Below are 25278 nucleotides of genomic sequence, written 5' to 3' on the forward strand. Positions count from 1 at the left end.
AGTCTTTGTGCATCACCTCCATTGCAGCAGCTGTGTGGGGTCCCCTCACTCACAAGCCCACCTGCCAATGACAATGGCTAATGTCCATGGAAGGGTCATCTTGTCTACCTGACACCTGAGCTTCTCCTCGACAGAGCTCTCCAGCAAGCATTAACACAGGTCCCAAGCGTCTTCACGTTCCGTGCCCTTTTGCAGAACCACACCTCCCTCCCACATCTCCTGCTCTCCACTTTCCAGTTACATTCCTTCCACGTCCCTGACTGTCCAGCCAGACTCTCAGCAACTGGCTGTGACTCAGTGCAGGCCTGTGGTCTGGCCTCTCCATCCAGGCAAAATGGAACAACCAGAGTCACTGCCTGAATTTCTGCCACACCCCCAGGGGCCTCTCTTCTCACCCTTGTCCCTCAGAGGGGCTGGAGGAGGCATGATCCACCATCAGGGGGTGTCTACAGATGTGCAGAAGCATCTGTCCAGAGTCGTAGCAGGAGTTGCCATGGGCTTCTGAGCCGCTTCTCCCTGTGACCAAGCTACCTTCAGAGCATGCTTTGAGCCCAGTCTTGTACATGCGCCTCCCACGTGGGGGTGTCTGCCCAGCGCTGCGGGAAGGGGTGGCATGCCTGGCAGGTCCGACAACACCCACTCCTGATGGCAGAGCAGGTCATGGGGTCGCATGTTCCGTCTCCACCAAGGCCCGAAGCAGGCCAGAATCTGCTCCTTGGACAGGCAGTTGCTCACAGAGGACGGCAGGGCTTTGCTCTGGATGCCGAGGGCGCTGGGCTGGGCCTGCCAAAGGCCCCTGACGGCGCCCTCCTCTGCCACAGACACTTCCAGTGACTCTTCTTGGCCTGCTGGTCACCTATGGCCCCACAGGCTTGCACGGCAGCCTGCACCACCCGTGGCAGAGGCTTCTCTCACCCTGAGCCTCACTCAACACTGACAGCTTCCCAGGCCACTCTCTCCGCGGGCCAAAGGATCATATACCAGCTGCCACCAGATCTGCACGTGCCCTGCCAGCGTCACGTGTCTTCAGGTGCAGGAGGGTTGGGGCTGCGTCTGTACCACCAGGTGTCCCAGGGCTCACCACCTCCTGCTCTCCAGGTCGGGTCAGTGGGACACCCTCAGGGACGGGACCAGCGTGATGTCCTGAGGACAGAGAGCTGGCTGAGCACCTGTGGCCTGGACATACCAGAGGTAGGAGGGGGTGCGCTGGGGGCTGAGACTGCCCGGCTCCTGGGGTCTGTATGAAGGGCCACGGCGGGGGTGGGGGCAGACGCACGGCCAGCACGGTGGCTGAGAGCAGCAAAACCTGTGCAGACGAGGAGGAGACACCGGGAGCGGGAAGACACACACAGATGAGGACTTGCTTGCAACATATACAAAGGGCTCTGAGAACTCAAGGGAAAAAACAGCCCGACGTAAACATGGGCGGAAGACCTAAGCAGACAGACTGGCCACCAAGACGTGCAGGTGGCGAGCGGGCGCACGGAGATGCCCCACATCACGTGTGGTCAGGGAAGTGCACAGTAAAACAATAGTGGGATCCCTCTGTGCACCTGCTGGAAGGGCCCGAATCCAGACACTGGCAACACCAGATGCTGGCAAGGACATGGAACAACACAAATGCTCATTTCTGTGGCTGGTGGGGACACAGAGTGGGGCAGCCACCCTGGGACATGGTCTGGCGGCCTCTTATAAAACGACACATACCATCACCTCCCAATCCAGTGGTCATGCTCCCTGGTATTTACCAAAGGAGCTGAAAGCTTATGTCCACACAGAACCTGCCCCTGGGATGTTCATGGCAGCTTTATTTAGTTCTAGCAATGACATTCTTAACTGACCAAACTTGAAAGTAACTGAGATATCCTTCAGTAGGTGGACAGATGATACATGTGGCCCATCCAGACACTGGACTGTTAGCCTGTGATCAAGAGAAATGAGCTGTGAAGTCATGGAAAGATGTGAAAAAACCTTCAAGGCATCTGCCTGAGTGGAGGATGGCTGTCTGAAAAGACCGTGCACTGTGCGATTCCAACTCTGTGACGTTCTGGAAAAGGCAAAAACAATACACAGCTCAGATCAGGGCTTCTCGCAGTGGACAGATGGAGCACAGAGGTTTAGGGCGGGGACGCCAGACTGTGTGACACCGTAGTGGTGGATACGCATCCTCACGCATGTCAGGATGTCAGGACCCCCAGAACATACACCACCAAGGGTGACACCTCAAGTCAGCTGTGGGCGTCAGATAATAGTAACTTACCGAAAAAAAAATAACGTATCGATATTGGCCGCCCGATTGTGACCATGTCCCACGTGAATGCAGAATATTGGTAATGGGGACACTGTGTAACTACTGGTTAACTTATCTGTACACCCGAAGCTGCCTAAGAAATAGAATTTGGGGGGTGCCTGGCCTGGTGCAATTCTTGATCTCGGGGTTGTGAGTTTGAGCTCCACATTGGGTGTAGAGATTACTTGAAATAAAAATCTTGGGGCACCTGGGTGGCTCACTCATTTAAGCATCTGACTCTTGATTTAGGCTCAGATCGCGATCTCAGGGTCGCGGGGTTGAGCCCGGGTTGGGCTCTGCACTCAGCGGGGAGTCCTCTGTCTCTCTCTCTCAAATAAATAAACCTCTAAAAATAAGTAAAAATAAAGTAAAAATCTTTTTTAAGAAGTCTGTGACTGGCTCAAGTCTCAGAGTGGGGGCAGTGGGTCACTGTTGCCGGGGTTCAGGTGGAATGTTTACTTGCTTGACCTGGAGCTTTTCACGCACTCCTATCAGGTGAGCCCTTCACAGGCTGTCCTTCCATTTCGGCTCTAGGACACACGGTCCACTGGCTGAGGTCTTGGGTCCCCGTGGTTGTCCTGCCTCCCAGCAATAGCCCCAGTGGCCTCTGGCCGAGCCAGTCCTTCACTCCACAGGGGCAATGTCCTACAACGCTTCCTACAGAAGCGACCTGGCCCTCCCTTCCACCCACCCCGCGGCCCGCCTCCATGCTCCCTGACTTGGTACCCACCCTCCGACCCACTCTTCCTCCATCTGCCGTGACCTGGAGCCTGGGTGTGAAAGTTCAGACCCCACTCCCACCAGCCGACACAAATGGTAGCCCTCAGCTGATGCAGGATGAGCCGCCCGGGGTCAGCTGGTCCTGGGGGAGGGACAGGCCCGGGGTCCCTGTCTTTCCTCCCATCCATGGGTCCCTATGGCAGGGAAGGCACTGCTGAGGACCTTACCTTATAGCTCCTCATCCAGAGGGTCACATATCTGACCCCAAGACCCATCACTAGGGGCAGGGAGGGCTGCTGTGATTGGCCAGAGCTGGTCATGGGTCACCTCTGCAGCCACCAGGTGCCATGCCCGGGGTGTGGGGGGCCAGGTCCCCAACAGAAGGGGCAGCCCAGGCCAACCTGTGTGCCTACCCTCCAAGCTGGCCTCTGGAGCGGGTGTTCACAGTGGGCTCTCAGCTACCTCCCCCTGACCCCCCGAGGCCTCCCAGAGCTTCTGCCACCTGGAGGGTCCCCCAAATTTTCCAAACCGTGTGTCATATAAGCAGGTAAAGCCTAGGCAGAGGTGCTGCCCAGGAGGTCACCGCTCCTTCTCTTTTCTCACCAACCCCCCCTCCCCCATGCTTCTGCTCCCCACCCCCTCCCCAGGGTGCCTGCCTGGACTGTGCATTCCCCGGGCCCCCATGCCCTTTGCACCGTGGGCTCCCACCAGGCTTCTGGGTCACATCTGTGTGGTTCACTGGTTTCCCCAGAACTGGTTCGGGGTTGACCAATAGGAGGTGAGCGTACATGATGGATGTGAGTTGAGTCCACCAGAGTCGCCACAACATGACACTTCAGGTGGGAGCTTAACCCGCGCACATTTATGCTCACGGTTGTGGAGGCTGGAAGCCTGGGGACGGGGCCCCTGGTGCGGTTCCTGCTCTGCAGACGGCACCTCCTCACTGTGTCCTCACGAGGACCTCGTGGACCCCAGCTTCACGCCCTCATGTAAGCACCTCCCAGAGGCCCAACCTCCACCACCACCACCTGGGGGCAAGGCTTGGGCACTAATCTGGGGGCAGAGCATCCAGATTGTACGGGGGTGGCACTGAGCCCACCACCCAGTATAAAATCTCGTCTCATCCCACTCCTCACTGCTGTCAGCTCTGTGTCCAACCCTGTGTCCCCAGCTCCTGGACACAGAGGGGCCAGTCGAAGGAATCCCCTGGCACGTGGAGTCTGCAGCCTGAGTGGGGCAGGGCCTCAGACGGGGGGCTCCCCAGGTCCCAGAAGTTGTGTGAATGCTGCCCTGGAGCCATGTCATGCTTACACCTTTTGGTTGTTAGTCTCTCACCACAGGTTAAAGAAAATTCTAGCAGTGGGCTGGAAGTGTTTGCCTGGACAGCCCCGGGGGGCTAGAGGGCTGGCAACCACCAGTGGGGAGAGGCCCATCCACACTCCTTGGTGAGGCTGCTGGCTCCTGCCCCCCCCACTCCTAACCCAGGGAAGCCCTGGGAGGTTTGGACGCCCTGCTCCCACCCTGGGGGCCTATAGCCCCAGGTCTGCTTCTTCGGTCCCTGGATACCAAGTCTCGGCCAGGTGGCCAGGGTGGTCTGGGCAGGGCAGGGACTCCATGGTCCCCAGGCCCCGCCCCCATGCTGATGGGGTCACTCAGGGGAATGCAGGCCCCCTCCAGAGTTTGTCTCCTGGCTCTTGTGAGGCCACAGGTACAACATCCTGCAATGCTTCCTACAGAAGCGACGTGGCCCTCCCTTCCACCCCCTTGCGGCCCACCTCCATGCAGCCCCCAGGCGCCACTGTGTGTATGCAGGGGTGCAGTCCTCCCTGGGCCCCACCCCACCCCTTCCTGGGCAGGACGAGCTCCATCCCAGAATCTCAGGAAAGCTAGAACAGCATCCAGAGCCCTGAGCCTGCGCCTGGCTCAGCCACCAAGAGTTCAGGCCAGGGTGTGCCCTGCAAGCCCAAGGTGAGGACTTCTGGGGGAGTGGGGTTCCCTGGGCTGTGTGGGTCTGATGTGGACACGGGGGACCCAGACTTAAGGCAATCAGGAAGGAGAGCCTCCAGCCCCTGCCTGGGCTTAGGAGAAGCTGCCCCAGGTGGGGATGTGTCTGGGTTGCTGGGAAAAATTTCAAAATCAGGACAAAGGGCAGAGAGAAGGTGTGGGGCTGAACTCAGGTCCTGGTGTGGCCATGACAGGTCTCTGGGTGTTCAGCCCCACCCCAGTAAGCCCCACACACAGGGCTGTGCAGAGGCGATGAGCCCACGGGTACACCAGGTACACTGAGGTGCCCTGGGAGGGGGGGTTGTACCGCGGCCCCTCCAGGCCTCTGCCCATCTCCCATGGAGGAGGGGGGCACCTCTTGCAGCCTCCATCTGGGCGGCTGTCAGGAAGGAGGGCGGAGGCTGCTGGCTGCTGGCCCAGGCAGAGTAACCTCCAAGTGGGAAGGGTCAGCTTCAGTGCCAACAGCCCCTTACCCGGATTCCTAGGGAAACTGAGGTAGCATGCAGAGAGCAGGCAGGGGCAAGTGAGCAAGTGAAGAGCTGCAGGAATTAACAGAACCAAAGGGCGTGAGGGGGAGTGAGTAAATGAAGGGTGGGTACCTGGGTGAAGGAGCAGGTGGACAGATGAGCAGGTGAACAGGTGGGCAGGCGGCAGGTGCGCAGACAGGCAGGCAAGCAGGTGAGCAGGTGGGCCCGCGGCAGGCAGGCAGGCAGGTAGGCAGGCAAGCAGGTGAGCAGGTAGGCAAGTGAGTGGGTGAGCAGGTGGGCAGGTGAACAGGCAGACAGGTGCACAGGTGGGCAGGTGAGTGGGTGGGCAAGTAGGCAGGTGAGCAGTTGGGCAGGTGGGCAGGCAGGTAGTTGACATCACTGAATGAGTGGACAGGCAGAGCCAGCTCCAAAGTACCTGCCCCGCTCTGTGCTGTGAGACTGGGGTGCTGGACAAAACCACGGTTTTACATAAAGTTTGCTGTAGCACAGTTTAGATTTACAGAAACGTTGCATAGTACAGAGCGTTTGCATGTACCCTTCACCCAGCTTCTGACGTGGCTGTGGGCGGGCGTCACAGGGAATCAATGGCTATTGATCCATTATGTCAACTACAGGCCAGGCTCTATCCCGAGTGTCTCAATTTTCCCCTAATAGCCTGTTTCTGCCCCAAGTTCCCACCCAGGGCACCACATGACATCACATCTACCATAGTGTGATGACTTAGATGGTTCCCAGGGGGACAACACAGCACACTGTGGGACCCCCCCTTGGTGGGTGTTTTCTGGCGTGTGTGTCACGATCCAAGGGGGTTGTGTGTTTGGGAGGAGGACCCCAGGGTGAGGCGCCCTCCCACCTCATCATATCGGGGCCTGTGCTCCCCACCTGACTGGTCCCTGTGATGCTAGCCCCGCTCACCTGGCCGAGGTATGCTGGGTGCAGCCCTCCCATCCTGTCTTAGGAAGGAAGTTGCTGTGACAGCCACACCTGAGGGCTGCCCCCCGCCCCTCATCCCCGTGAGGGTGCATCTGTGCACAGTGTCTGCGGTTCTCCAGGCCGGCAGGTGTCCAGGCGCAGCCACCTGTTCCTCTACTCCATTGGCTACTTGCCCAGCCCACCCCCTGGGTGTGACAGTGCGGGCCATGCCCTGTGTCCCTGAGCGGGAGCTCTGTGCTCCCAGCCTTGACCAGTGGGAGCACTTTCCGTGAGCCCCTGTGACAAGCAGTTTCCAATGAACCTATCAATTATTAGATGAGGTCAGGCAGGAGGAAAGAGAAAGGACTTAGTACACACACATGCACCCCCGGGTGCAAGCACACCTGCACATGTGCACCCAAGCATGCGGAAGCCCTGCCTCTTCCCTGGAAAAGATGGCAACCCAGGCTGGCTCGTGGTGGGACCTGACCCTCAGGACACGGTCCGAGGGGGCCAGCAGGGATGTGTCCCACTGGGCCAGCCCCTCAGGGATGGGCCTACTGCTCTAGGTCCCCTCGTGGCTCCTACGGGTCAGCGCTGTCCTCAGGAGCGGGTGGCCACCCCGGTGCCCAGAGAAGATGAGCTGATGGTGGGTGGCCAGGCAGAGCCAGCGGCTTCCCTTCCAGATGCTTCTTTCTCTGGCAGAGCAGGTGCTGGAGCAGAGGATGTAGCTCGGCCAAGGGGTGGGGATTCACCAGGGTAACACAGGCACCAGGAAGGTGGCCTTGGTCAGGGGCCTGATCTTCAGAGGGGCCCACCTGGGGCCTCGTTTCCTGCCCACGCGAGATACAGTCACTCTGGGAGGACACACAACGTCACCCATGCACAGTGCCTGGTGCACTCGGCAGGGGCAGGCTCTGAAAGGCCTCCTCCGTACTCGGTGCAGAACTGCCTGGGGGGCTGGCAACGGGCAGTGCCACCTCTCCACGTCCCCAGTCTGCCAGGTGCCATCTTTCTCACCAAAGTTGGAGCAAAGCTAGAGCAGCGAGCAGCGGTAGACCCTGGTGAGCGGTTCATCCCCATGGACAGAGGGCCAGCCTGGCCAGGTGCATGGCCCATGCCCCGAGGTCCCCCACTTTCACTCTCGCTGCCCCCTGGGTCACATCTGGGCTCCATGGCACCTCCACAGGCACCTGACGTCGGAAACACCCTCGTGCCCCTGCAGACCCAGGGTGGGGACTCCTGGGGGCCCTGGGATGGATGGGGGGGTCCCAGCTGCCTGGCTCCTGGCCAGGGGAGGAAGATGGCCAGAGCGGCTGGTTCCTAGAAGGCCGAGGGGTTGCCTCATCTGCAGCTGTCTGGGACTCTCCCCCTCCCCTGCTGAGGTCCCTGTGTCCATCCAGGAGGACCTCACAGGAGAGGCACAGAAGGAGACAGAGGGGGAGCCACCCACCAGTGCACCCCCCCCCCATCCAAGGACCCAGCAGTGGCTGAGCGGCCCAAACCGGCACACACTGGACCCAGACAGTGGCTTCACCACATGTCCCCTCCAGGGCCCCTCGCGCGTCTGACTCTATGGCCTGCCCCACCCTCAGGTCTGCACGGTTTAGGTTAATTACAGATTCGAGTTTTGACACAGCTTCTCTCCGAGGCCCACCTGGGCATGTGGGCATCAGGGCTCTGACCCTCCCTGGCACCCTTGAGAAGGCTGTGCTCCATATCACCTTTCCCAAAATGTTGTTGTCACAGAACATTCTGAATGATGTTTCCTCCTATGATGCCCCAATAATGATGTTCCAATCACATCCTGTCTCCCAAATTCCTCCAAAGATCAAGCCTTGGGCAGGATTCTCCTTGATTACTCCCAGGATGAGAAGCTCACCCTCTACCCAGACACCTTCCCTTTACTCACCACCTCCTCCCACTCCCTCCCAGGATGTGCTCTGAGGCCACATCAAGGACAAGGCCGCACCCTTGGGGGAGAGGCTTGCACCCCAGGGGTCCTCGTCCCCCGGGGCCAGGGCTGGAGACAGCAGAGGGTGGCAGGAGCAGGCCTCACTGCCCCTCCCCTCCCCATCTTCCGCATCTTTCAGGGCGACCAGAAGCTCAGTTCTCTGGGTGTGTTGACAAATAGAGATACTGGCAGGGCACAGCCTACCTCCTGGGCAGTCAGCTGCAGTCTGAGGCCCCCACCCAGCTGAAAACCACAGTGGGCGGGGAGGGGCGGGGAGAGGAGGCGAGGAGAAGAGGGGAGAGGAGGGAGGAGAGATGGCCACCATGGGGCCCTGGAGTCGGGTCAGGATGGTCAAATGCCAGATGCTGGTCACCAGCTTCTTTGTCTTGGTAACAGGCTGGTCGGGTGGGAGAGGTGTTGGGGGAGGGGGGCCATGTTAATGTACCTCTAGTACGGGGGTCCCCCCACACACACCCAGCCCTGCCCCTGGGACCTGCACCTGGGGCCTCCAGCAGGTGACTGTTTTGGCAGGATGTCCCTGTGGGCCCCACCAGGCAGCATGGGGCCTAGATGAGGCCAGGGGGCCTTAGGTGGCTGGTGAACTGGTGTCGGAGGGGGGCGGGGAGAGGGGGCTGCTGGGTTTGGGGGAGCATTCCCCATGGTGCAGACAGGATGATGATCCAGGGTTCTGGGTCCTTGGAGAAACCACACAGTGACTGTATGTGGTAGGGGGAGGGTGGGGGATGTGTGTGCATGTGGCAGGCACTGTGTGTCTGTGTGTATTGGGGTGTGTGTGCTGTGGGGGGGTGTGTGTGCATGTAGTGGTATATCTGTGTGGTGGGGTGTCTGTGCGTGTGTTAGGGGGTCTGTGTGTGTGTTGGGGTATCTGTGTGTGTGGCGGGGTGTCTGGGACAAGGCCTCCCGGAGACCATCCTACAGAAACACCCAGAAGTCCCAAAGCTGAGCCTATCTCAAGCGAGACCATGAAGGTGGAGGGAGGTTGGTAGGGGGACGCAGGAGACCCAGACCTTGGTCTCTGGGGCCTCGTGTGGGTCCGGCCCTGCCCCCACACCCTGGGTCTGCCCCACCCCTAGCTGCTGGGCCTCTCTATGGCCACCTTGGCAGCCCTCACCTACTACGGGGCCCGCTTTGCTGTCATCGGCCACGCAACCTCAGACAAGACCCCGTACGAGGCCATGCACCGCTGGAGTAAGTAGGGTCATGTGGCTCCTGTAGGGGAGGGGGCTTCAGGTGCAGAGGCCGTTGGGGAGGCATCCCAGGCTGGGGGTGTAGGGGCCTCCTAGGGGAGCTGGGCTGGGTTGACGGTGGGTTGGGTGGAGAGGGCTACCCTGGGGTTATCCACGGGGCAGAGCCAGGGGTCTGGGCCACAGCTCCCTCATCTACCTCCTGTCCCACTCTGGGAGCCTGGGGACAGGTTCGGTGTCAGGTGGCATCCAGACGGCCTCAGTGTCCTAGACGGCCTCAGTGTCCTTTCCTCCAGAGCAAAGGGGTCTGGGCCTGGATGCCCTCCGGGGGCTCGGTCTCAAGCAGGAGCACAGGGAACGGTTTCCAGCCAAGGAGGGCTGCTGTGGAGGAAACTCAGCCCCGCGGGGTCAGGCTACGCTCCCAGCCCCAGGGGTCCTGCCCCTCAGGCCCCAGGGTTTGACACTAAAGCCTGAATCCTGGGGCAGGAAGCCTGGGCCTTGGGCCTGGATGATAAGAATGAACAGCCTGCACTCGCCCTGTGGCTTCTGAGATATCCAGCTCTCCCCCCTCCAAGGCTGGCCACGGGCAGGAAGCAGAAGTGGCGGGCAGGGCCTCTGGCCTCCCTCCCTCTGCCTTCCGAGCACTGGGGGGAGAGGGAGTGGGTGACGGGTGTCACAGCCCCGCCTGAGCAGGGCTCCTGGTCTGTCTACAGCTTCCAGAGGCCCCCCCACCCCAGGTGTCCCCTCGAGTTGGACACTGATACAGGCCCAACCTTCCTCCTTTCTGTCCCCGCTCAGCCTTCTACACCGGCATCAGCCTGGCCGGGCTCCTGACAGTGGGCGCCGTGCTGGGTGCTGCAGCCACCATGAGGGAGGCGGGAGGCCTCATGGCTGGGGTGAGTTCTCCCTCCCTCCCCCCCACCCTGGGATGGGATCAAGAACGGGGAGGGCAGTGAGCCCAGAGAGCCGCCCACCCCCCCACCATGTCCCCACAGAAAGAGGCTCGCAGGGTGAGCACCACCCAGGACCCCATCTACCCCAGCCAACCAGGGCCCCTCTGCCAGGCCCTGCTTCAACCCAACATCTGCAGGGTGAGGTGAGGACGGCAGAGCAGGCCCTCCTGGGCCTGGGGGCCATCATCAAAGGCCCGGGGAGGGTCTGGTTCTGCTACACTGGGGGCTCTGGGAATGCTTTCCATTTCCTGTCACTGAGGCCACCAGGGAAAGCAGGAAGCCCCCCCACAGACTGAATTACCTGGAGGTCTGGGCTCGAGCGGGACCCCAAGGGGGCCTGGAGCCTGCACTGCTCCTGTGCGGCTGTGGAGAGGCTCTGCCTCCCCCCAACTTGCCCCCATTCCTGCTCATCCCCTTGGGCCTGTCTTTGTCCCCCTGGCAGTCCTGTTGCTCCACTTGCCACCCCTGCCTCCTTGAGATCCATCCATCCTGTCCCCTCGGGGCACAGGCCATCCTCTCCTATGGAACCTGGGCTCCCACCTGCACCCTGCAGCCCCCTGGCACCTGCCTGCCCTGCTTGCGGCCCCCCAGGACTCCTCGCCCAGCCTGGACCCAAGGACCTGGAGGTGGAGGTCCTGCAGAACCAGCCAAGAGGGTCCTTGGCTCCGTGCAGGACGGGAATCAAAGGCGAGCCAGACTAAGTGAATGCAGAGTGTACTGAGTAGCGTGAATGAGAGACATTGTCACAGACAAGTGTCAGTGACTCAGAAGGAACAGGCGGGGGAGTCTCTCCATCACTTGGGCTTGGGGGTTTACATTGGAAAGGGGTCCAGGGTAGGCGTCCTTCAGGAGGCCAGGGAGGGGTCTGATCAAAGGCGAGCAGCAGCTGGACATTAGGAGTCATTCACAGACCCGACGGTAGGGAGCCAATGCCAGTGTCCGCCCTGGCTTATTCGACGCTAACGTCCTGGGAAACAATGTTATCAGGTGTCCGGGGGGCCCAGGGCCACAGTCAGACATCTACTAAGTTTCTCGCCCCCCCCTGGGAGTGGGAGCCCAGCTTCTTGGGTCTACGAGGGGGTCAGAGAGCGGGGTACCTGGGACCGTGCAGAGAAGCGGTAGAGAGAGGGAGCCTTTCTAAACCCGAGTCCCTGCAGCTCCCCCATCGCACTGTCTCCTTGCAGCTGCCCCCCACTCCCTTGGCCCCCTCCAGCCATGAGACCCCCACTCTCCTGCCCACAGCCCCTACCCCACCCTGTGAGCTGGGCTCCCTGAGGGTCAGCAGGTTCCAGTCCAGCCTGCGTCAGCAAATGTTTGAGGAATGAAACCTGCTTTGTAAACTTCTGCAGGAGCAGGGACACCGTCATCTCCTGAAGCTGCAGCCCTAGGTGGCTAGGCTGGGGTGGACCCAGAGGAGCAGAGCGGGAGCAGACAGGGGGCCCCCAATGGGCTGGTGGGCCAGGCAGGGCAGGCAGTGAGGGAGGTCCGTCCATGGCCAGGAGTCAGGGAGGGTGGGGAGGCCCAGTGGGAGCTGACGGGGCAGGTGGATTGTCCCCCTGGAGCGGAGCCCTAGGCTTGGGGCCTGCCAGAGGGGCGCGCAGGGCTGGCAGGCAAGGCTGTAGCAGGGCCGGCTGAGGCCTGCAGAGTCCCGCGTTGGGGCGGCGGTGTCGCCACCAGGGGACGCCGTGGTGCTGGCCCAGGCTGTAAGCTCCAGCAGACGGAAGGTGCTCCCATCCCCAGGCTCCCGCACCAGGCTGCGCTCCCGCCTGGCTCTTCCCAGCCCAGATGCTAAAGGGAGGCGCAGCCCTAGACTGAGGGCCTGCAGACTGCACTACAGGTCGGGGATCGGGCTGTGGGAGCCACAGGCTGCACCCAGACCCTGCCCTGGTCCCCAGCCTGATGAGCCCGAGCGGCCCGCACGCCTGCATTTTCATGCGCCCATGGCGTCTGGCACGTCTGTGTGTCTGTATGTAGTGGTGTATGTGGAGGGACGAGCAAGCAGGGAGGCCGTCCCCCCTCTTCCTGCCCCCACCTCCTCCGGCCTCGCCCCACACAGGCCTCTCCAGCAGGAAATTGCCCGGATGCTGGAGCAGAGCTAGCAGGGGCGGCTGATTTATTTATGCATTTTATTTACAAGGAGCAAGAAAACACGGGGCTGGGCCCAGCTGCACCCAGCAGCCCCCTGCCTCCCAGGCCCTGGGAAAGCGAGATGAGCCTCACCCAAGGCCCTCTCTGCAGGCCTGTGGGTGGAGGTGGGGAGATGACTGGCCCTCTCCTGAGGCATGAAATGATTTCTGGAAAATGCTGGTCCCCTGGGCTGGCTTAGGGCCTTGAGCCTGGAGGCAGTGTTGAGCGATGGTTTCCAGATGGAGAAGGAGGCCCTCAGCCAGCCAGGAGGAGGAGGAGAGGGAGGAAGAAGGAAGAGGAGGGGAGGGAGGAGGAGAAGGAGGGAGGAGGAAGGAGAGGGAGGAAGGGAGGGGAAGGGGGAGGAGGGGGAGGGAGGAGCCATGTCCTGGAGACAAGGCCCCCCCGCAGGCCAGGCGCCTGGGCAGGCAGGAGGAGCAGAAGGCAGAGCCAGAGGCCCCGTGCCCACACCAAGACTGGGGGCTGGCGGGGTGGCCCGCTCTTTCTCTGCGCCTGGCGTGACTGTTTCTTTGTCCTGGCCTGGCCCAGCCAGTGTCTGTGTGTTGGTCTGTCTCTCCATTCCGCTGGTCATCCATTCTCCTGGGTGTCACCCAGTGATGAGGCCCCTGGCTGGGGAGAACCTGGCCCCTGGCTGCCCCAGGCTGTGGACAGGCCAGGCAGGGGTGATGTGTCAGCCCAGCCAGTGACGCAGAGCATGGGGCAGCGGTGCTCTCACAAAGCCCGCGTGGTGGGGAGGAGGTGATGTAGACACATCACCCTCCAGACACCTAGGCAGCAGCCAGATGAACTGCCCAGAGCAGGACACATGGCCGGAGACCCAGGTCTGAGGGTCACCAGCAGGCCGGTGGCCGGTCAAGCTCTGGGTGGGGATGACTCCCCAGGGCAGCATATAGGTGGAGGCTCCTAGTCTGGGGTGACCTTCTGAAACTGTCAACAAAAGAGCCCTGAGCCTGTGCAGTTCTCAGGAGAGGGGTCCCTAAGATTCCGGGCTTCTGCACACAGGAGGCTCAACAGCTCCAAACTCCCGACCAACAGGAAGAAGGGCACTGTGGGGCTGCTGGGGATGGGAAGACATTGCCTCCAGAGAACTCCCATCTCCAATATTGGGGTGCAAGAAGGCAGTGAGTCAGGCGGCTGCACAGGGTTCGCCCTACCCTACCTTGGGATGCCCCATCTGCCCTGCTCCATCTAGCCAGAACCATGGGAGTCCAGCTGAAGAGGCTGGCGCTCCACCCAGAGGCACGTTCCAGAAGGTGGAAGCAAACCAGGGGTCTCTGCTGGGAACCTGCAGAAAGCCCCACCCCCCCCACCCCACCCCCCGGGCCAGGGCAGCGGCAACTCCGCCCACCTGGACCCTCAGATCCTCAGGCTCAGTGCCCACCCCTAGAAGCAGCCCCAGAGGGTGAGGGGCTCCATCATCCTGGGGACTGCCTCCCTCTCTGGGGGCGGGGATGTGGCTCTGCCATTGATGTGCCCTTGGGAGCCAGAATGGGCAACAGGGGGAGACCTCCCAAAACAGGGAAGAAGGGATGGGAACAGTGTGCCCGCAGCCCAAGCTCTCTCCTGTGGACAGCAGCCTGAGGGGAGGGTCTGCTGGCCACCTGGAGGTGGCCCGCCCACCTGGCTATACACCATGACCTGTGGCTCCTCTGTCCCAGGGCTTCCTGTGCTTTGCCCTGGTGTTTGGTGCCCTGGTGGAGGTGGCCTTCTGGAGATTCCACAACCCCACCCAGGTGAGTGCCCGGCCCTGCCCCCCTCACACAGCAGAGTGGTACCTGAGCCCATAAAGTCACCCCTCCACGGGGGAGAGACCACTCTGGGGGGACGTCCTCTGCGTGAAGGTGGGGTGGGCTTCTTTGGGGCTGGGGCAGGAGCTTCCAGGGAAAAGGGAGCAGGTACAGGCCTCAGAGCCCCTCCCACCCCCTACAAGGCCCCCCAGCCCTGCCCCTTGCTGGGCCCAGGAGTTCAAGAGGGGAAGAAGAGCAGGGGGAGGAGGGTCCCGGCTGACCTGTGGTGTTGACTACGGAGGTCACTGTTCCAGAAACTGGCCCAGAAGGGGCTGTGCTCCCAACCAGGTCCTGCCACTGTCTGGGTCCCTTCCCCAGGACAGCCACCCTTCAGTCCTGGAGTAGAGCTTCCATGTTGGTGGTGACTGGGACTGTGATGCCCATGGTCATGGTGGGGTGGACACCCCCTCAGGAGGTGGTGCCTGCCTTCCTTCATCTATCCATCCATCCATCCATCCATCCATCCATCCATTCTTCCTTCTGTTCATCCATCCTTCCATCCATCCATCTGTCTTTCCTTCCATCCATCCACCCATCCATCCATCCATCATCTGTCTATTCTTCCATCCATCCATCTGTCCATCCATCCATCCATCCATCCATCCTTCCTTCCTTCCTTCCATTCATCCATCCTTCCTTCTACCCCACCCACCCACTGAGCTCACGTTCTCTGGGTGCTTGCTGGCTCAGCAGGACGTCAATGCACTCAGTGTGAGAGGGCCCCTGTCCCATTTTGGGAGGTCGGGGGAGGCCCCAGCTCAGGGATAATGTAGTCACTAGGGCCACAGCCCCCAGAGAGCATACATGAGCAGGGCTTGAAGTCTGACCCAGGGGAGTAAGGCAGGGCCACAGCTTGGAGAACCCTGTGGGGCACTGGGGCCAAAGCAGCCAGGCCCTCCACAAATTCTGTCTGAATTCAGGGCCCCAAGATTGAGCAGAGAGGCTACCTGTGGAATGGGGCTGGCCAGTGTCTGTGTGGAGCTGGCCCCTTCAAGACCAGGACTGGGGGGTCAAGGCCAGGATCCCTGTCTGAACAGAGGAACTGGGTACCCAAGAGGCTTAGAGAAAAGGGCCCCAGCAGGATCGTGTGTAGGGGGCAGCCCCTAGCCCAGCTGCTCCCAGGCTGAGTCCTGAGGGACAAGGCACCAGCCTTCCCCCAGTCTCCAGCAGTGGACGAGATGATGGTGGCCCTGGGCCCACATTCACCTGTGAGAGTCCAGACCCAGGCAAGACCCTCAGGGAGGCCTGAGAAGCCACGGGGCCAGCAGGTGCAGCCGTAGAAGGAGAGGAGGACCTGTCTGCCCTGACTTTCTGTGATCCCCAGCAATGCATCCTCTCGCTGGGCCTCAGTTTCTCCATGTCCTCCACAAGGACCAGCCCAGGAAAACCAAGGCCAGTCTGCCTGAAATGTACTCAGTTTCTGGCAAAACACTGTGCAAGCAGCAAGTGATAGGCCTGATATCCTGCCCATGTGTCTCAGGCCTCAGTGGCCCCTGGCCTCTCTGTCGCCCCCACCACCCCCCTCCTCTCCCACCCGTGATGGTCATGCAGGGGGCAGAGGCTCGCAATGGGCAGCTGGGTCAGGACACTGGGCCTGGTTTGTACCATGTACTTTCAGCTGTGTGATACCCTCTCCGGTCCTGACTTCCCTGCCCTCAGAAATGGGCCTCGTTTCCCCCTCTCTGTGCTCCTTGGATCCATGAGGCTGAGTCACCAGGCTGAGCCTGGTGGTCCTGCAGGGAGGTGCTCAGGCCAGGGGGCACACAGCCAGGTTCCCCTGGCATAACGGGGGCAGGAGAGTCCAGGAGGATCCAGCCCACCACCCAGGGCACATTGCCCTGAGTCAATGCCTCTTCCTCTTCCCTGCCCAGGATTTCCCCACACTGCCCACAATGCCCCTAGCATCATCTGGGGTCGTGCCCCTGTGACCAGGTAGGAAAAACTACATTTCCTCTGGCTGTAAGACTCTTGGAGGGCCTTGCTGCCCCCACAAGGTGACCTCGGTCCCTGGTGGGGTTGGCCAGCAGGCTTGCCCCAGGAGAGCCAGGTGGGCTAGCAATTCCCATCCACCAATCTGGCCCATTCTGGGTCTGGATCCCAGTGTGGGTGGGCCCAGTCAGTCCAGCAACCAGGGTGCCCTGGGGCCCCAGGCAGCTCTCCTGAGGATGGATACATCAGTCCTCTCTGCTCTGACACAGAGCCCCAAATCCTGGGTTCAGTAGGGGAGGGGCCATGCAGGGGCCACAGGCCATAGGCCAGCTGGGGATCCCACTCTGAGAAGGGGAGGGGGTGGAGGCAGACAGCTCCCAGAGGCCTCTTCTCCATCCCATCCTCAGCCACCAGCCCCTACAATATCATCCTGATCTGACAACTAAGGTTCTTAGCTTTGCCTGACCCCACCTGGGCGCTGGGGCCTCCTCCCATGCCCGAGGCCTAGTGGGCCCCATCCACCTCCCAGTACAATCTGCATGTGTGTCCAGGCCCATGGGGGCACACAGGTGGCCTGGGCAATGGAGCCCTGGCTTCACTCTCTGGGGTCAACCTCTCTACCTGGTCCCTTCAGGCAACCAGCTGCCTTCCCAGGCCTCAGCCTCCACCCGTGTGGAAGGGGCAGGGAGACCGAGACCAATGAGGGGCTGCCACACAGCAGGAACAGGGCGGGTGTAGGGCTTGGTGGGACTATTACAGAGGTGTCTGGGCTGGCATGGGGGGGTGCCTTCCATCCTGGGTCTCCCCCGGGGATCCGAGCAGGCCCTTCAGCCCAGGATGCTCCCAGCCCACATAGGTCCTTGCCCCAGGCTCTTTTGTCCTCCAAGGTCCTGCTGGCAGCCCAGTGACCAGAGACAGCCAAAAGGCCAGCCTGCTCACCAGAGGTGTGGGCGGGCCCCCTCACCCCCACCGTCCCCCTGCATCTCTCTGGACAACCCCCCACTAAGATATCCTGAAATACCGGGTCCAGATAGCAGCCCAGGGCAGCCCCACAGATGGGAAGCCAGAGATGCAATCAGAAGGGACCCACCACATGTTTCTGTGGCCTCAAACCAGGCTGCAGTCCCTGGGGGGGCTGTGAGGGGTTGCATCCACCACTCGCAGGGTTTTCCAGTGGCCACTCTGCTGGGGCACACAGAGCCCAGAACTGGTGAGGGCCAGCATGCTGGGCCGTGCGGTGAACACAGAACCCAAGGGGGCCACAGCTCCCCTGCCTCCCGACGCACCTGCACCAAGCAGTGAACTGCCTGGTCCAAGTCCTAATTCATGCAAGGATTAAGTACATCAGTGCAAGGAGTGTCCTTGGTGGCTCCCTGAGGTCAGTCTCTCCTCCCTAACCATCCCACCCCTGTGCAGGCTCAGGCCAGAGCTGACCCTTGAGCCCACAAGCCTATCTACAGACCACTTGCAGGTCACCACAGGCCCCCTGGGGGCCGTCCACACTTCCTGGAGTGTCCCCAGCCCCGGCAGCCTCAGTAGGCGATGGCAATCAGGCAGGGCAGAGAGACTCACAAAGCCCAGAGTGATGGATGGGTGCACCATGGGGAGCTGCAGGTATCTGAGACGTGCCGTCTGAGGGGCAAGCAGTCAGCGGCCCCAAGATCCTCTCTACCCCTGCTGCCCCACATCCATCCTGGGAGGCACCCCTGAAGTCCTGGAAGCTGGGCTTAAGGAGGGAGGACCACAGAGCTGGCGGGGCTTGGTGGCCTCCAAGACCATCGGGCCCACCCCAGCTTTCTCCTGGAGAAACACGGCCTAGACTCCTAGAGCACCCCCAAACCCAGTAATGGGGGACAGAGGCTCAGGCCTGTGGAAAAAGTCCAGCCTGTGCCCACTCCCAGGCTTTGGGATCTTGGGCGAGGGATATGGCTTTGCAGGATCTGCTTCTTGGCCTGAAGCAGGGGTTTGCGATCCCTGCTTCTGGAGTGATGGGGACAGACCCAGGTCCACACACGTTGTCCTTATGCCAATGTTATGATAGTGAGAGCTGGCCACAGGGCACCTGGCTACTCCCTGGGCCCTAGTGGGGGAGACGGAACTGGGAGGGTGGTCTGAGCTGGCCTCTTTGTCTCAGCCACTTGCCCACTGATCCCAGGCCCCCTCTGCTAGGCCCCCAGCCTCACTGGGACCCCTCCCACAAAGACACAGAGGGCTCCTGGTCGCAGCTTCATTTTAAACTTGAGGAAACAGGGCAGCCGCAGTGGCCCAGCAGTTTAGCGCCACCTTCGGCCCGGGGTGTGATCCTGGAGACCCAGGATCCAGTCCTGTGTCGGGCTCCCTGCACAAAGCCTGCTTCTTCCTCTGCCTGTGTCTCTGCCTCTCTCTCTCTCTCTCTCTCTCTCTCTCTCTCTCTCTGTCTCTCATGAATAAATAAAATAAAATCTTAACAAAAATAATAAACTTGAGGAAACAGGCAGAGAGAGGGCCACTAGCCAGGACACTGCAGCAGCGGTGGCCAGCTCTAAGGCCTGTCCTCCAGCCCAGGACGTGCCTGCCTCCCAGCAGGGTGGCTGGAAACCAGCTGACCCAGTTTGGGATGACTTGCAGTGCAATGTCTCAATGGGAGGGCCAGTTAGTGCCAGAAGTGGGGGCGGGGTGGGGATGAAAGCCCCTCTGGTTCCTGCTGAGGCCTGGGGGCTGTGGACACAGCCTTGCCAGAGTAGGCACAGGCATCTGTTTACCCCCAGCTCTCGAGGGCAGCCCCGAGCTGCCATCACTGTGTCCCAGCCATAAAGCATGGCACAGCACAGGGTGGGGAAAATGGCAAGGGAGGGCTCAGGGTTTCTGAGAAGGGACAGGAGGCATCAGAAGGCTGGGGGCTCAGAGAAGCCTGGTCTGTGCCAGGAGACTGTTGACTCCAGAGCAGTCAGGGAAGTCTTCCTGCAGGAGGTGAGATTCCAGTTTGTCTTTGGAGGACTAACTTGGCAAGTGTTGGCATTTGGGGGGAAGCCGCATGAGCAAGGGCAGGAGAAGGTACTTAGGAGGGTGGAGTCAAAGAGGTCTGGGTGATGTTGGGATGTGAAGTGAAGGCAGCCCCCAGCCAGGCCCCTAGCAACACCTTCCTTCCCCATTATCTGCCTCATCTGCCCAGAGCTGGCCCTGGATGCCCACGGCTCCTTTGGTCAAGGGCCTTGCCTGGAGCCCAGCCACCTGGGGCTTTTTGACACCCACCAGGTGGTTCTGGGGAGCTGAGCTCCTGGTGGGAAGCTCCCCCACCCCTGCCTTCTCTGCCCAGGCCTGGCCATCGGCTTTCCCTGCCTTGCAGCCCAGATCAACAGATGTAGGGTGGACACTTCCCTTGGCCAGGCCCTCCCTGCTCCAGAAGACCAGAGCTGGAGGTGCGCGGTGGGGCTGGGGCTCTGGCATATTGTGTGGGAACCCTGCCCCAGTCCTGTGGCAGCAGTGGCCAGGCTTGTTGGGAGAGGTCCCCACAGCTGAAGTCCGGGAGCCGCAGTGACCAGCCTCCCAGGAGATCTGGGCTCTGCCCTCGGGGAGCCCTGCCTTGTGGGAGGAGGAGGACCTGGGCCAGGCCCTACATTTCTGGGAGCTGTATCCGGAAGGAAGGGGCTTCTGGTGAAGAGATCCCCGATTTCCGCGCAGGTGGAGGATGCTGTTTTGGACACTTACGACCTGGTGTATGACCAGGCGGTGAAGAACGTGTCTGGCACCCCACAGCAGCAGCTGGTGGCCATTCAGGACACGGTGAGCATGTGGGTGTCAGCCTCCGCCCAGAGTCCACTAGCCTCGCAGGCCACCAACGCCCTCTGGGGTGAGGAGGGATGTACACAACCTCTCATCCTCTCTCTCTGACCATGGCAGGGCTGGCTACCTGACCTGGGGGCCCCAAAGCAAAATGAAAAGGTTTCTTGCCCCCAAATGATCAGGAACTTCCAGTTGGTGACAGCACAGCATTAAGCAGGGCCCCAGTGGCCACAGGGTTGCAGCCCTGGTGGCTGGCCCTGGCAGATGTGCCGTCCACTGGGCTGGGGGGTGTGCAGTGGAGGGATGGGACGAATTTGCAGGGAATGACGGTCCCAGCCCTGTGTGTATGGAGACGCCATGGGGGTAGGGAGGGCCGGGCTGCCCCGTGCCTGGCGCCCCCGCAGACAGCACATGGCCCTGGCCTCTGGGGATGGCCCTGCTGGACCCCCACCGCCACCCTGTGGCCCCTCATGCTGTTCTTGCATCTGCCCCACATTGAACACCCGTCCCTCCCTATGTCCTGCAGTTCCTGTGCTGTGGCAAGAGCTCTCCTTTCAGCCTCCTGGGGGACCTGGAGGTCAGCCTGTGTCAGGGAGAGGAGGCAGCCAGACAGGTGAGGCCTGGTAGCCGTGCACTCCGTCCCTGGGCCTCCCCGTCCCAGACCCAGGCCACCCGCACACTGTAGGGCTCCTGGAGGCGGTAGTGAGGACTGGACTGGACCCCCAGCTCCTTCATCCCCTCACACGGCTCCAGTCTGGGCTCCCCTAGGCCAGGCCTGCTCTTGGAAGCCTCCAGAAGCACAGGGGGTGGGGAAAGACAGACACTGGTCTGGAGGGCACTCCTCCAGAAGGAGCCGGAAGGGCATTCCATGGAGGGGACAGGGAGTGGCAGTGGCAGGCAGGGGCAGGGAAGTCCCTTCTTCCCCATGGCCCAGAGAGGGGCCTGGCACCTCCTCCAGCTCCCCCCCACCCCTGCCTCTGCCCGCCCTCCCGCTCCCCTCCCCCGCTGTCCAGGAAACAAACCCACCCCTATCTCTGGGAGAGAGGCTCCTGGCTGCCCTCCAACAACCAGATAGGACGATGCAAATGGCTTCTGGCCCAGCAAGGGAGGGAGCCGAGCTGCGCCACTGACCCTAGAAGGGCGGTGTGCAGGGGAGGGGCGGGTGTAGAGGAGTGCCTAGCATGCCTGGGAGGGGACTGAGTGTTCATGCCTCCCAGGGAGAAGCCTCAGGTGCCCATCTGCAAAGTGGGGCAAGGGGTGGCTTTGTGATCCTCTGGAATGGCAGGGTCCTCACGGTAAAGGCCACGGAGGGTGGGTGTGGGCCCTGGAGCCACCCTTGGCGGGGGTGGGGGGTGGGGGGGAGAGGCGGAGATGGAGCCCTGTCAGGTGGTCAGGCCCCTGGCTGCCTACAAAGAGGAAGTGTGCCCACTCGGGGAGGAGGGGCCGGTGAGGAGCCATGATCCTACAGGGCACCCAGGCGGGCTGCAGGGCTGGGGCCTGAGGCCCCTGGGACCATTTCCGGTGGCCCCCAAAGGCCAGATGTCCCGACCTCCAGGCCAACTAGTCAGTCCTATGGCCCAGGTGTGAGCTGGGGCAGGACTCCAGCCGGGGTAGAGGCCCAGGTGGCAGCGAGGAGGCTGGAGGGCCCAGACCCTGTCCAGTAATGTGTGGACAGATGGACGCATGAACAGACACCACGCTAGCCCCCTCCCACTCTGCATCTCGGATGTCCTGCTGTGCTTCCTTCTCCCAGCCTGCCCCAAATCCTAACGTTTTCCCCCAAGTCAAATGCCACCATCCAAGTGGTCCTGAGATGTGCTGGTCACTTCCCTCTGACCGGAGAGAGACCCTCTGTGGGTGCCATGCCCTGGGGACGCGCTGAAAGCCGGGGCTGGGGCAAGAGGCTAGGATGGCTCAGGACCCCAGGCCCACCCAGCAGCTCTGCCTCTGCCCCCTGCTCCCCGGCCCTGGGGCAGCTCCCTGGCTGACGTCCCCTAGTTTTGGCCTGTCTGTAGTGCCTTTCCCCAGAACTCTGGAGTGGTGGGTGGTCCACCCCAGCCCCCACCGACTTCCCATCACCCTAGCCTTTGGCCTAGGTGGGCACAGCAGGCCATGCCTTGATGGAGCCCTGTCACCCTGGGCAGGGAGGGGCAGCTGAGTGGGCGCTGTGCAAGCTGCCCTTCCTCTACTCAGGACTGCCTGGTGGGGATCAGGAGCTTCCTGAGGATGTACGGAAACATCGCCTCCATCCTGACCGGCATCGGCCTCGCCACCATGGTACTCTTGCCCTCCCTCAGCCCCCTTCCCGCCTCCTGCCCCTCCACCTGCGGGTCCCCCACCACAGTGGAGGGCAGTATCTGCTCTGGGAGGCTGCTGACCCCAGGGAGACAGTCTGCGGGTGACAGCACCTGCCTCACTGCCTTCCCTGGACAACCAGGAGCCCTGCAGAGGCCAGGGCCTGCCGAGGCAGGCAGGGCGCCCCTGCCCGGGAGCCAACGGTGATGACGCGGACGCCTCCGCCATCTGCAGGTGTACGCAATGCTGCTCAGCTCCTTTCTCTGGTTCGCCATCCGCTCTGGCTGCAGCTTGGACCGCAAGGGCAAGTACACGCTGAGCCGGAGGTAAGCCCCCCGCCTGCCCACACCCCACCTCATCCCCCCAGGGGCAGAGGCCGGCCGCAGGTGGAGGGGGCTGGGTGCTCAGGCTGGCTCCCTGGCCCGAGAGCACTGGCCCTGCCCACCTCTGGGATGCCCTTGCTCACCCCCAGCTGGCTGGGGCCCTTGGGCCTGGAGCCCAGGGTGATTCTCTAGGGTAGGAGCTTCGGGGGTCGCTGGCCACATGGAGGGAGGGGGGCAGCCAGGGAGTTGCCAGACCAGTATGCACTCTTACAGCCCACGGAGAACCCCATCTTGTCGCCCCACCCCCCACCAACACCTGACCTCACAAGTACTCCCCATGTACAAGGACCAGGGGGATCCCAGACCCAGACCCCCAGGCCCTCTGCCCTGCCCTCCAGGGCCCCTTTCTGCCCAGGCATCCTACCTGGCTGCAGTGCACAGCCTCACGGTCCCCTCTGCTTCCCAGAGCCCCCGACTGCCAGCCCCAGGAGCCCAGCTTCTTCCGACACTCCCCGGGGTGGCCTGTGCTCCAGCACCCCACTGAAGTGGATGTTCCCCATGGCCACCTGGGTGCAAGCAGCCCGTCGGGTGGCCCTCAGCTGCTCCAGGACAGCTGACACCATTTGAACCACCTGTCCCACCACCTGTGTGCCCAAACCTGAGCCTTCCACGGAGGATGTGGGGTGTTTTGTGCCACATGGTAGAGAGACAGGGGAGGAGGAGGAGGCTGGCCCACATCAGCAGGCTTCATCTCATCAGACAAAAGGATTACAAGTCACTCACAGACTCTGTGGGATCAGGCTGGGAAGTGGTCAGAGAAGCCACAGGGCAGGCTTGATGGGACACTGTGCTTAGTCTCACAAGGCCAGAGCCTGGGGAGCGCGGGGCTGGGCTCCCCACTCACTGCAGGCTCCGCGTTGGCAGAGCACAGGTGCAGTGTAGGAGAGACGGCCCCCTCCTTGCCAGCTGTCAGCGGGGACTGCTATCTACTCCCTGAGACCATGTCCTTCTCACGAGAGGCCTTCCAACTTCCCCCACCCTGGCGGCAGCAGAGCACTCTGCATCATGGGTCCCTGTGGCTGCGTGAGGTCCCCCCGGCAACCTCCTCGCCTCAGGCACAAACCTCACGTTTCCAGGGACACTGTGTCTGCAGGTGCCAGGACTTGAGGCAGGACATTTGGTGTGAGGGCAGGAGGGTGCTATACAAGTTCCAGGAGCCAGGCCGCCCCCTGGGACACCCAAACCACCTCTCCAATAAGTTCTCTAACCATCCCCAAGGGTGCACCCCCAGCACCTGGTAAGACCAACAAAGGGGGTTGGTCCTCCAAAACAGAAGGACCGTTCTGTGACAGGCAGCTGCAAAAGTGACACCGTGACAAATACCCACCTCAGTAGCCCTCTTGTGTCTCCAGTGCCGCACCTGCATGTGCACACACACACACACACACACACACACACACACACACTCGCCTAATGTAGTGCCAACGGCACTCCTCCAGCTGAAGACCTTGTCCCCAGACCAGGACACCCCAGAGTCTCACCGGTCCTGCCTTCGGGGACAGAGGGTCTCTGGCCATGTGCACTGCCCCTCTGGTCCCGTGCTGGTCAGCCTGCCTCCTACAGCTCTCAAAGTATATTTTAAAGATAACAACCAGCCATGCCCATGTCCTCTGCACAGCAATGGTGGGTGAGAGGAAAGAAGAGGGGATTTAATTAAATCCTGTAAACCAGGGACTCGGTGGGGTGGGAACGTCTAGATGGTCATTAAGAAATGGGATGACAGAGATCCCTGGGTGGCTCAGCGGTTTAGCGCCTGCCTTTGGCCCAGGGCCTGATCCTGGAGACCTGGGATCGAGTCCCAGGTCTGGCTCCCGGCATGGAGCCTGCTTCCCCCTCTGCCTGTGTCTCTGCCTCTCTCTCTCTCTCTCTCTCTCTCTCTCTCTCTCTCATGAATAAATAATTAAGATCTTTAAAGAAAAAAAAAAGAAAAAGAAAAAGAAATGGGATGATAGGGCAGCCCTGGTGGCCCAGTGGTTTAGCACTGCCTTCAGCCCAAGGAGTGATCCTGGAGATCCAGGATCAAGTCTCACATCGGGCTCCCTGCATGGAGTCTGCTTCTCCCTCTGCCTGTGTCTCTGCCTCTCTCTCTTTGTTTCTCTCATGAAAAAATAAATAAAATCTTTAAAGAAAAAAAAAAGAAGTGGGATGATAAACAGACAGTAGTGGGACAAGATGCCCAATACAGCACCATCGAGGCTGGGCAGGGCCCAAGGGACTGGACGCCCTGCTGCTGACCCACCGATGCCAGCGTGAAGGATCATGGTTGCTGAGGGAAAGCAGACCTGGGAGTGCCCGGGGGCGATAATTAGACACTGGATCATGATAAAGATTGACTGGGTGCCTGGGTGGCTCAGTTGGTGAAGGGTCTGCCTTCAGCTCAGGTCATGATCCTAGGGTCCTGGGATCGAGTCCAGCATTGGGCTCCCTGCTCAGCGGAAAATCTGCTTCTCC

General features: G+C 61.3%; 1 protein-coding gene across 1 annotated transcript; it reads left to right on the plus strand.

Moving 5' to 3' along the window:
- The first annotated feature begins 8691 nt into the window (after positions 1–8691).
- Positions 8692–22899, plus strand: TSPAN32 (tetraspanin 32). Its single transcript, XM_055308545.1, has 8 exons — positions 8692–8757; positions 9463–9577; positions 10372–10469; positions 14330–14404; positions 20048–20149; positions 20676–20762; positions 22343–22426; positions 22679–22899. The coding sequence occupies exons 1-8, from the start codon at positions 8692–8694 to the stop codon at positions 22772–22774; spliced, it is 723 nt and encodes a 240-aa protein (XP_055164520.1). The 3' UTR covers positions 22775–22899.
- The last annotated feature ends 2379 nt before the right edge of the window (positions 22900–25278 follow it).

This window comes from Nyctereutes procyonoides, unplaced genomic scaffold (assembly GCF_905146905.1).
Source record: "Nyctereutes procyonoides isolate TBG_1078 unplaced genomic scaffold, NYPRO_anot_genome, whole genome shotgun sequence".
In the NCBI taxonomy this organism is placed as follows: domain Eukaryota; kingdom Metazoa; phylum Chordata; class Mammalia; order Carnivora; family Canidae; genus Nyctereutes; species Nyctereutes procyonoides.